Source organism: Dermacentor albipictus, unplaced genomic scaffold (genome assembly GCF_038994185.2).
Source record: "Dermacentor albipictus isolate Rhodes 1998 colony unplaced genomic scaffold, USDA_Dalb.pri_finalv2 scaffold_18, whole genome shotgun sequence".
Lineage (NCBI taxonomy): Eukaryota > Metazoa > Arthropoda > Arachnida > Ixodida > Ixodidae > Dermacentor > Dermacentor albipictus.
Window position 1 is genome coordinate 2,720,901 of NW_027225572.1, and position 12,619 is coordinate 2,733,519.

A 12,619-nucleotide genomic window follows, 5' to 3' on the forward strand; every position below is an offset into this window, starting at 1 on the left:
TCTTTCGAAGCTCTGACTCCTACAGGCCCAGGCAGCATCAACCAGAAGCTGCGGCAGGTCGCCATTTCACACTATGGCATCACTGTGGATGTGGCTCGTTCATAACCTGCACTGCTGGTCTCGGATTGCGGAACCCGACACTACCAACGACACTGCCAACACCACTGCCATCGCTGCATGCCGTTCGACGATACCGTCCTCGGCGTTGTACCCCTCAACGTCCTGAACTCAATGTCTTTTGCACATATTTAAGTTGTGCTTCACACTAGGAGGGGGGCCCTGTAGTGGTACGACTATCGCCTCCAGAGTTGGTGAACAAGAAAAAGAAGATCACTCACATGCATGTGGTGTGAGAAGAGAACAGGTAAGCGTGCTTGATCTGAGTGGCCACGCTAGCTGCCACTCCAGAGATCACGCAGCCCCATGGCTGGCCGACCTAAATAAACCGTGGCTACGGCGGCTACCTCTACACACCCCTCCCACAAGTCCTAGAAGTGGGACAGCATTAGGTATTGGCTTTTCCACCTAGCTTCCAAATCTTGCACCAGATGAAGGGAATCCTCGCCTGTTTTTTAAGGCAAAATCCTTAAGCGCCTTGTTGCAATGGCTCATACCGCTTTATAGCTGCATCTAGTCGAGTGCTACAAAAGTTTTTATCATCAACAATGGCTCATTCCCCTGTAAGCAAGCAAAAATGCAACGGCTCATACATTCATTGAAATCACACATACAACACACAGAACAGCATACGTTTCAATAAAGAACAAGCTCAAAACAAGCATCCGAACCCTCAATACAGCACTACATGCCTCCCTCGGAAGTACGCTATCACCGAGGATGCTCGCCAAGCGAGAAACGAGGTGCAACGTGCGAAGCAGCGGGAGCAAGGCATTCAACCGTGAGTGCTGCTTTCCCTTGCCAAGTGGTTGCAACATAAAGCCGAAAATAAACGTCGTTGGTGCGAGTCTGACCCAGCTATACGAGCACACAAAACCGCAGCCAAAATGCGAAGGCAGCGACGCGATGATACGAGATGGCAACATAGAGAGGAGGCCAAAGGTTGCAGACAATGGCTTGCCACACGTGCACTTCACACTGCGTCTCGTTATGTCTTGCAAGAAGTATGATCCCTCCAATCGTATAACTTAATGCATGCAGTTCTTCGCAATACAGTCACCGACCGATTTTCCGGACCTCGCAGGGTCTGAAAAATAATCCGAGAAATCAAACAGTCCGAAAAACTCATCAGCCAAAAAAATGAAATTTATTAGGATTGCTGATTGCCATGTGCACACTGTGGGTGGCACCCCCACAGTGTGCTACAAAGAATCAATTCACTAGGTGATGTTTCGGCACATGCAATGGTAATTTTCTATTAATTATGAAGGAGTTGAACAAATGACATATATCGGGCGTGTTTAGTTAATAATAAAGTGGTTCTTGAGTGTCCCAGATAAAATGGGTACATTGCGCGGTGTTGACCACTGTCACTGTGTTGCAACGAGCTTGGCTCCTACGAATATGGAGTGTGGCTTCCCTCACAACCTTGGTTCATTTTGCATGCAAGGTCGCAGACTTGCAAGCAACTCTGCTTTCTGGGGTAACATATATACAGTAGCTCTGTACCTTACAATCAGTTCAGTATAATGCTGCACACTGTTGAAAGCAAGTAGGTAATTACACACAGAAACCTGGGGAAAACAGCACATTGCAGCAAAAGCAGTGAATCAGTGTACTCTTTCTGGAGCACATGTGTGTCTGGACTGGTCAACAAGTTTCATCGACTTTAAGCCAGCATAAACCTAATGGTGCCAACGCTCGGACAACAAGATTTGTTCGGCCACTGTGGTGACCACCAGCTTGGTAAATGTGCGTCAGTTCTCGTTTGTGAGATCTCCCTGTATAACAATGGCTATTGTGAAGCATAAATCACTGGCACCAAATCGAGAAAAGACAGCACAATTCATGCCTCATTCACAGGTGTGAAGGATGCTAGTTCAGCATTTGTTCTATAAGTATCTTCTGCTGTCCTGTCTGAATTTGGTACCAGTAAATCCTATTTCGCAACACTCGTAACTCAAAATTACCACAGCTTTGATTTAGAACAGCAGCTCGCAATCGGGCGAACCTTTCTGCAGAGCTGCAACTCCCACTAAACGTGCTAGCATCGATCACAATTCCTGGTGAATGCGCTCACTGGCACTCATGCCTCCATCACCGGCCAACGGCTGGAAGGCCCAGAAGGAAGAGGGGAGGCCATTCACGTCACGGTGGCGCTTGACAAAGGCACTGAATGATGACACACAGTTGCCCACGAAGTGGTTGGACAGGCCCAGAATGGCCAGGTCCACATGTGGATCACTGGGCTCGCGCTGTATGGCCACTGCCTGCAAACAACAGGTCATCCATCAAACCCTTGAGCAGAAATCAGAGACTGGGAAGCCATTTGCAGGCCTCATCATCTCTCCAATCAGAGTTGCAGCACTGCCTCATCACAAATCATCGCTCGCAATGGCTTCAGGGGAAGTGTTTTACCACCCTGCAGCAAAGGTTGCGTTCTATAACAAAGCGTCAGCATTCTTTTCACCCTCTGTCACTGGCTTGGATACTGCCGTGCATTCATCATTGCCAGGATTGGCATTCAGCATGATGAAAAAAGAAGGACTCAAATCAATCATTACAAAATAAAGCCCTGAGTACCAATTGCACTCACTGCCAGCGCTAATGGTGACAGCTACTGTCGACATAAACACTCTATGTTGTCGACAAATTCAACTTCGCCCTGCCATTTGCTAGCCGCCTGGTTAGCTCAGATAGTCATCGTGATCAGATAGATCACGATGTCAAAAAAAAAATTACTTATGTACGCTCATGAATGACTGCAATTCAGATCAGGCACGTACCCAGGGGGGGGGGCCCCGGGGGGGCCCGGCCCCCCCCCCCGAAATCAAGTGGCATACCCCCCCCCCCCCCTCCCTACCCACGCCACCACTCCTCACACATTCCTAAAGCGCCGCCAGATCAACGCTGAGACTTGGCAGCTGTTCATCGGTCAGCATTATGCTGCATTTTTTACCCCTTTTAGATGGCGGTAGTTATCGACATCTCTTGTAATGTGAAGGACAGTTTTCTCATAGATTCCGCACCCGTGCGATTAACTCGAGATGCGTTTAGTTGTCACCATCTATTCAACCATCACGCGCATAGCTGTTGCTTTTGTTAGTTCAGCATTCTTTGTTTAGGCTGATTCTGGGACCAGGAGAGGGATGCGGCTGTTACTCAGCTGGTCTGTACTCTCATGGAACGAGTTGCAGCCGGAGAAAACGCCAATTGCGTTTAACTTTTCTCTTTGCTTCATTATTTCCTTGAGTTACGGCTCGCCGCGACGCTGGCAGATGCCCGGAACCTTATACACGTTATATGGGTTAGATAAGGTGGGAAATAGAATAATGTGAAAGAGCGTCCATCATGAAACCCTGCAATAACCCTTAAACCCACTAGCAAGATGACTGTCGCCCGTTACCTTGTCTGTTTTTGCCTAACTATATAGCACTTTTCGTGCAAAATTGGCAACTGGAAACAAAAATCGCAAGGAGTTGAGAAATTAAGCGATCTACTAAGGGAGAGAGCTAAGGCAACAACCAAACTGCAAGCAAAAGCGAATAATAAAAAAGTTAACCGTTGTTTATGAGAATATTTATGGATCAACATCTTTTTATTTAAAAAGGAAGTAGAGAAAACGCCGCCGGAAGTGGAGAACAATTACTTGTTTTGAATGACGCTTCTACAGTTATTGGTAGAACCACCTCACGTAGCCACTTCTCTGCTGTGCTTATGTGGGTGTTTTTCTAACCTTTCGCGGTGAGCGCAGTACGTCTAGAATCGCAGTCCTGCGCTCTACGCGGTTGTATGGGACCGGTGGCCGTGCAGCGTTACGCAATTCGCGGAATTGTCAAAACTGATGAACAAGGCGAAAATAACTGATATTCGAAACTATAACATGAGAAAGACTGAAGAAGCCGTAAAAGTAAAAAAGAAACCTGGCATAGGACAAATCATGATGTATGCACTAAAAGATAAGAAGGATAATATCAATCTCGAAGATATAGTAAAAGCAGCGGAAAAATTCTAAGCTGACCTGTATACAGTACCCAGAGGAGTCACGATACCTCATTTAGAAACAGTAATGAACAGGATACAGAAACTCTCCTATAACTAGCGATGAGGTCAGAAGGGCCCTGCAAGACATGAAACGATGAAGAGCGGGAGGAGAAGGTGGAATAACAGTCGATTTATTCAAAGATGGAGAAGAAATAATGCTTGGAAAACTGCTGGCGCTTTATACGAAGTGTCTATCGACTGCAAGGGTCCCATAAAACTGGAAGAATGCAGGCAATATACTATTCCACAAAAAAGGGGACGTTAAGTAATTGAAAAATTATAGGACCATTAGCTTGCTCCCAGTATTATATAAAATATTTACCAAAATAATATCCAATAGAGTAAGGGCAACACTGGATTTCGTCAATCAAGGGAACAGGCTGGCTTCAGGAAGATATACTTTACAATGGATCACATCCATGTCATCAATCAGTTTATCGCGAAATCTGCAGAGTACAATAAGCCTCTCTATGTGGCTTATATAGATTACGAAAATGCATTTGATTCAGTAGAGATACCAGCAGTCATAGAGGCACTATGTAATCAAGGAGTAGAGAATGCTTACGTAAAAAGCTTGGAAAGTATTGCTACATGCGTGTTGTATTTGTTTGTTTGAACGATGCGCGTGGGCGCCATCATTCCAGAAAAGAGGAGGAAGAACGAACTGGGCTCGCGCTGTGAATCTAACCGGTCAGCGCTGCAACCGTTGTTGTAAATATAATCTGTAAATAGTTTCTCGTCTTACTGACTCGTCCTTCGCGTAAGAATATCTACAGAGGTTCTACAGCTACCTTAATTCTACACAAGAAAAGCAGGGACATACCTATAGAGAAAGGGGTCAGACAGGGAGACACAGTTTTTCCAAAGCTATTCAGTGCGTGCTTAGAAAAATTCAACCTATTAAACTGGGAAGGCTAAGGAGTAAAGATCGACGGCAAATATCTCAGCAACCTTCGGTTTGCCGATTACATTGTTCTATTCAACAACAATGCAGACGAGTGACAACAAATGATTGGAGACCTTAACAGAGAGAATGTAAGAGTGGGGTTGAATATTAATATGCAGAAGATGAAGATAATGATAAATAGCCGGGCAAAGGTACAAGAGATCAGGATCGCCAGTCGGCCACTAGAGACTGTGAAGGAGAACATTTACCAAGGTCAATTAATCACAGGGAAGCCTGATCATGAGAAGGAAATTCACAGAAGAATAAAAATAGGTTGGATCGCATACGGCAGACATTGCCAGCTCCTGACTGGAAACTTACCATTATTATTGAAAAGTAAGGTGTGCAATCAGTGCATTTTGCCAGTGCTGACATATGGGGCAGAGACTTGAGAGCAAGTTAAGGACAGCGCAAAGAGCGATCGAACGAAGATTGCTAGGCACAACGTTAAGAGAGAGAAATATAGCGGTTTGGATCAGAGAGCGAACGGGTATAGACGATATTGTAATTGACATCAAGAGAAAAAAAATGTAGCTGGGCAGGTCATGTAATGCGCCGGTTAGATAACCGTTGGACCATTAGGGTTACAGAATGGGTTCCAAGAGAACGGGAAACGCAATCGAGGACGACAAAACACTAGGTGTAGCGATGAAATTAGGAAATTCGCGGGCGCTAGTTGGAATCGGTTGGCGCAGGACAGGGCTAATTGGAGATCGCAGGGAGAGGCCTTCGTCCTGCACTGCACATCAAACAGGATGATGATGATGATGATGATGAAGAAGATGATGATGATAATGATGATGATGATGATGATGATGGAGGTGGTGGGCCCCCCCCGAAAAAAAATCCTGGGTACGTGCCTGATTCAGATATTATTATAATAACCAAACATGGCTATGTAGTACTTTTGATAACAATGATCTCTTCAACTGTGTAAAGAAATACAATATATTTTGTCATGACAGACCTGACCAACTTGGCGGTGTTCTGATAGCAGCCAAAAGTCCAATTTAGTGTTCCCCTGTCGTCATTAGAAGAGTGTTGAAATATTGCTGTGCAGCATAAGTGTGAACTTCAAGAAAATAGTATTGGGAGTATGCTATCAATCACCATCTAGCTGCAGTAGATCTGTGAGAAATTTCATGACTGCCTCAACGAAATCACTGTCCTTTTCCCTAGCATGTCTGTTCTGCTATTTGGCGATCTTAACTTTCGAAATATTGTGTGGCAAAATTCGTTTCCAGTTCCTAACTCCTCTTCTGCTGAATTTGAGCATTTCATTCGCATCTGTAAGAACTTTGGACTGACACAAATTGTCAATTTTCCAAAACGTGTGACGGCCACCATATCATTGCTTCTTCACTTTATCTTAAATACGTCCCCCAATATAATTTCTTCAATTATTCCCATTCCATGCCTTAATGATCACACGGTAGTTCTTGCTATACTGTTGCTGCCAGTTTCCAGGGTGTGTAAACACTTAAAACAATCCAAGATCCAGAGCAATCCAATCAAGTTGGTAAGGCCAACCTTGATGCCATCAAAATAAACCTGTCATTTTTTAGATTAATTTTAGCATGAATATTCTAATTGAACAGTCGAAGAGAAATGTGTCCTGTTCAAAAGGGAGGTGTTAGAAGTAACATAAATATGTTCCCGCTAGACAAGTATACAAGAGAAAAAATATTACAAAAGCCAGGGGAACTCATACTTCAACGTGTTGTTTTCACTGGCTTTACTCAACAATAAAATAACAAAAACATAGACGTTTCGCCACCTATGCGGGTGGCAGCGTCAGTACACAAATGGTAACAAATGAGAAATACATCCTGTTTATGTATGATACTGCCGTAAACATCCGGCAGGGGCCCACGGTTAGAATTGCATGAAGATTGATTGCGACAGATGAACCATGATTCCACAAATTTTCTTGGGCCCCATCGGTGTTCCCGTGCCCCTAACGTGGTTACATTATCAAAATCGAACATGTGTCCCTTTGTTAATGAGGACCGTTATTATTTATGAACTTCATTATTAAGTTACCAACTAATATTTCCTCAAAACGTTTGCTTATTTGCTGATGACTGCATGCGAAAACTGCATATGATAGGTTTTTAAATTGCATTGCTTCTCTGGTCACCCTTATACTTGTTCCGTGTTTTGCCTGTTTATGAAACTAAGATATCCTCCCTATTTCTTTTTCTTTTCTTGCTGTATGTTGCATGTTATTGCAATTGCTACTACTGACTGTTTTGTACAAAGGTAGCTGCAGGCCTTTGTCAAGCTGCCTCTATGGAGAGCAGCTTTAACCTACAGCTTCCTTCATCAATGTGACGATTATTATTATTATTATTATTATTATTATTATTATTATTATTATTATTGTTGTTGTTGTTGTTGTTGTTATTATATGTCAGAACATAATTAATGATGATTTTGCTGCTCGTCAGTGCAACTTGAATAAAGCTCTGACTTCTTGTCATTCTTCGAAGATGGAATTAAATGTGACTAAACATAAATCTATGTGCATTTCACACTGCTCATTAATCAGTCCAGAATACTTCTTGAATGACGCGCCACTAGAATCTGCTTCATCTTGCCAGTACCTCAGAGTTCACGTTTCAAATAACCTTTCTTGGAAACAAGAAGTTCGAACGATCATGCCGAAAGCTAGTAAAAAACTTGGTTACTTTAGAACAAATTTTTTATGGCTCCAGTTCTTTAAAAAGGTAACTTCATATCACTTACATTCAGCCACAACTACAGTATGCATCGACAATATGGAATCCTGGAGAAGATACATTAAAGAATGAACTTGAGGCAGTGCAGAACTGTGCCATCAATTTTCTCTCATCGAATTATCACCACACTGCAAGTGTTACAAAACTAAAATGAAATATTGAACTTGCCTTACTTTCTACCCATAATGAAATAGCTCGAATTTGTCTTTTCCCCAAAATTTGCAATCTTAATAACCACCTTCGTCATGATTGCATTCACCCATTACCATTTATCTCAAGTAGGATTAACCACAGACAAAAGGTTGATGTTCTTTGCTAGAATATGGTAATATCAGGGTGTCTACCAAGTTGACATTTCCAAATTCCCTGAGCTTTCCAGGTTTTCCCTGAGTGCTTTTGCAAAATTCCCTGAGTGATGCAGAACTATGTTTTATGTCAAGTCGCGCTGAAACCATATCGCCCTATGCTGTCACTCTCTAGTAAGCATATGAAAAACATTTTAACGAAAACCGACTTAATCCAATTTGAATACTAAGGAGTAGTGTTTATGTTATTCAAAAAAGAATGTAAGGGAGGGGTTATTAAAATGCACAGCAAATAAAATGTGTTCGAAAAAATTTTCAAATCGAGTTGGACATTCTCTAGTACAAATAAAAAGGAGATGCATACAGAAGCAAATATTTTCGAATATGAGCTATTTCTATCAACTGATAGCATGCTCAGTGTCATGCAACTGCCCTGACATACTCTCAGCTCGCGCAAGACGCCTCAGTGTTGTGTTTCGCTGCTTTAAAGAGTTTATTTTGGTTTGGATGAGGGACACCTGCATCTCTGCATCAGTCAACAATTTGTTTTTTGAGCGCAGGCTCCTTCAAAGAAGCGGTCGCATACTTAATTCCCCGTTCATTCCTCAGTCCGTTGATCCTTTCTGTTTTCGTCCTCCTTTCGCCGCGCGTTCACCCCACGGACCATTTGAAGAATACTCTTGGTCAATTTACAGTCAACGTCCAATTTTTCGGACCCCCTAGGGGCCGCGAAAACTTCCGAAAAATCAGGCAGTCCGAAAAAATAAATTCATGTCTTTTACTGCCCTTAAGGGCTAAAATCGACACATGTACGTCTGAAAAAGCTCTGAATGCCTGTCAGTGCACTTATTAGGCATATCAGTGATCCTACTGTGACAGGTGGGGGCGGGTGCACACGTGTAAAATTAAGGAATACATACAGTGTCCCGCGACAATTGCCCCTTCCTACGCTTGTTACGCTTCACCGCGTTACAAGACTAATGAGGCGAAGCAGACTTTCGGGAAAGAGCATTATACAATGCGCCGTGCTTTCCGAGCTTCGAAGACAAAATTACTGCTGTCAGCGGAGAAATTAAGAAACACGGCACCGAACGACACGAAGCTTAAAAGCGAACGTCCAAGCAGCTAGGCCTAGCGTTGCCGCAGTGGTGGCTACGGCTGCCAGCGGATCTGCGTGCGAGCTAGAGCACCGGTTCAAGGCGGCGAGGTAATCAAAATAGCAGCGGTGGTGGTTTTCATTAATGCCGTCTCGGACCTGCGATCACGCAAAACGTTTAGAAAATCGGACGGCAAAGAGTTCTTGCGTCTGAAATTTAAGACGTTATGATACATTGACTCTTTGGGGTACGTGGTGGTGCCGCGAAGCCGTCCGAGTTATCGGGAATCCGGAAAGTCGGTCGTTAACTCCTCCAGCCGACGACGATTCGTCACGAGTCCTGTCTGCTTCTCGAGCCAGCATTGCCGCGACTTTTGACCCTCTAAAAAAATTACAGCTAATTTTCCCTGATAGAAGCACAAATTCCCTGAGTTTTCCCTGAGTTTTTCCAGACTACTCAAAATCCCTGAGAATTCCCGGTTTTCCCGGTTTTCCCGGTTGGTAGACACCCTGAATATACTCATGTGCTTTCTACCTGAGAACTTGCATAGGATGGAATAACCTCCCACAGTCAGTCCCTTCTATCACAGATACACCCCCTTTCATATCTGTTTTATGGAATATGTACGATAGTGCTTGACTGTTTGTATTGATTTGTTTTGATTTTGTATTGCTTTGACATGTGTTGCCTTATTAGCTTTATGCCTTTGTATATTGTCTATGTTGTATACCTTTTTGATGCATACTTTTGTACTGGTTTCCCCTCGCCTCTGTAATGGGTAAACCTTGAAGGAACACATTACATACAGTGCTGTGTCTTGTCTCTCCTTGTGCCTTTTCTTTTGTCTTAGTAGTTCACGTTCTGAATTAACCATGCCTGCAGGTACAATAAATAAACAAATAAATAAAAATGTGGATCCTCTTTCTATGTGCCCAAAGTAAAAAAGTACCGGAGAAATTACATTAAAGTCCCTCTGCAAAGTAGAAATCTAATGCGCACCCAATTTTTAAGCAAGAAAAATATGTTTCACACAATAACGGCCGATTTTCTAAAGTCAGCTTTGCCGCCAAATATTTTAAAGTTCACTTCGCCGCAGTACATTTTTGTTATGCGGTAAAGCATACGAACGCAGCGAAGGCGATTATTTTCGTATCCGATTACACCACGCATGCAATTTTTTGCCCAATTTCCTCAATAAATAAAAAGACACGTATCAGATTAGGGTAAATACCGTATTTAGAAATTGTGGGGTACAGTTATTGCTTGAAAATCTTCCTAGGACTGGCCGAAAATAGCCGTTTTGGTGGGGTGATGTGTGTTAAGGCATTCATCTCCCCTAAGCTCTGCCGAGACGGATGCTGCCAGAGGTCAGGTGCATGCGTGCTGACTGGTCAAGTTCGAATTATGCGGTGAAGGCCAACTTTAGGATCGAGGTAATCAAAGTTTGGGCCCATAGTATGAGCGCCAGCTGAGATCGGTAGCCTGGATCGAATTAATAGAAAAATCCAATAAACCCGAGTCGAATTAATGGAAGCAGTGATGGAAGCAGGATTTGTAGCACGGTGGATGCCCAAGTGATGGATAGGATCTAACATATTCAAAGCAATATGCATAGCAGAATTATAAACTATGGCTCCGTAGTCAAAGCGTGATTGCATTAGACTTTTATACAAGCTTATAAAGCATCTCCTATCGCTTCCCCAGGATGTGCTTGATAACAGTTTCAACCGGTTCATAATCTTGAGGCACTATTCGGGTATTTCAGATGGGGGATAAAGGTTAGTTTACTGCCTAATATAATACCTAAGAATTGATGTTCGGAGCTCAAAGGTAGCCGTTCTCCATGAAGGTCTATAACGGGGTCTGGTAGTACACCTCTCTTGTTGGAGGAGGGGACACACATAGTTTTTTGGGGCGTTTATTTCAAACTCTCGTCTGCACACTTAGACAACTTAATTAGGAAAATCTGTACTCGCTGCTCGCAGATATTAGCATTACATGACTTCGAACCCATTTGGATGTGCGAAATGTCCCATGAGTGAAATGCTGAGCTGCAGGTCTGAGGAGTCCGTGCACAATGCGCTCGACCACACAGTCCGAGAGGTCGATGTATGAAATGCTGAGCCGCGGGTCTGAGATGTTCGCGCGCACCGTGCGTGGCCGTAGAGTCCGAGAGGCCAATGTGCGAAATGCTTACTTTAGGTCTAAGGAGTCCGCATGTAATGTGTTCGATTGGAGAGTCCTAGAAGCGAACGTGCGAAATGCTGAGCCACAGGTCTGAGGAGCCCGTGCACAATGTGCTCTACCACCGAGTCCTAGAGGCCGATGTGTGAAACGCTGAGTCGCGGGTCTGAAAAATGCGCGCACAATGTGCTCGACTGCCAAGTCCAATGTGTGAAATGCTGAGACGCGGGCATGATGATCGAGTCTGCACACAATGTGTTTGATCGCCATGGCCAATGTGCGAAATTCTGAGCCGCGGGTGTGAGGAGTCCGCGCACAATGTGTTCAACCTCTGAGTCAGATGTGCAAAATGCTGAGCAACGGGTGTGCGGAGTCTGCGCACAATGTGTAGATAGCCGAGGCTTATGTTCAATATGCTGAGCCGCGTTGCTCTGGGGAGTGCGCACACAATGTGCTCGATTGCCAAGTCCAATGTGCGAAATGCTGACGCACAGGTCTGAGGAGCCCGCTTTCAATGTGCTCTACCACCGAGTATTAGAGGCCGATGTGCGAAATGCTTACATTAGGTTTGAGGTCTGATTAGCTCTTGGTTGCGCAGGACGCCAAGCTTGGATACAACCAGCCAGCTCATCTGGCAATATGGACCCAGCACGACTACGGTGGACGCAACCGGCTGCCTTTATAATTGTCAGCTGGCAGCCGATTCACTTGGGCACGACAATAATTTCAGAATGGCAGGCTTACGTCCGTTGCCTTTTCAGATCACGCTCGCCTGGGTCGTGTGTTCCAGACTGCCCGGTTCGTGCCATGTTGCTGCAGAAGATCCGCTTACAGCACGGCCGCCATGGTTGCGCAGGATGCCAAGCTTGGATACAACCAGCCAGCTCATCTGGCAACATGGACCCAGCACGACTACGGAGGACGCAACCGGCTGCCTTTATAATCGTCAGCTGGCAGCCGCTTCACTTGGGTACGACACCACTTCCAGAATGGCAGGCTTACGTCCGTTGCCTTTTCAGGTTAGTTACCTGAAAGGTGTTGCTTGCGTTAAATCCAGTAATTATTGCTTCTTGGTGGTGTCGTGCCCACGAGACCAAAATGATGTGTTGAAACAGTTCTTGGCTCTTGCGTGTGAAATATGCAATGCCTTGTCTGCAATAACACTGATGCTGTCGGGAGACGTTG

The 12,619-nt window shown here is 44.4% G+C and overlaps 1 protein-coding gene across 2 annotated transcripts in view; it reads right to left on the reverse strand.

Moving 5' to 3' along the window:
- Positions 1-1,242: 1,242 nt before the first annotated feature.
- Positions 1,243-12,619, reverse strand: part of O-fut1 (O-fucosyltransferase 1) — a 266,792-nt gene continuing 255,415 nt past the window's right edge. For both annotated transcript variants that reach the window (XM_065454111.1, XM_065454110.2), the window contains one exon: positions 1,243-2,387. In XM_065454111.1, coding sequence (XP_065310183.1) covers positions 2,172-2,387 — 216 coding nt within the window. In that variant the 3' untranslated portion in view covers positions 1,243-2,171. The remainder of the gene's footprint in view (positions 2,388-12,619) is intronic.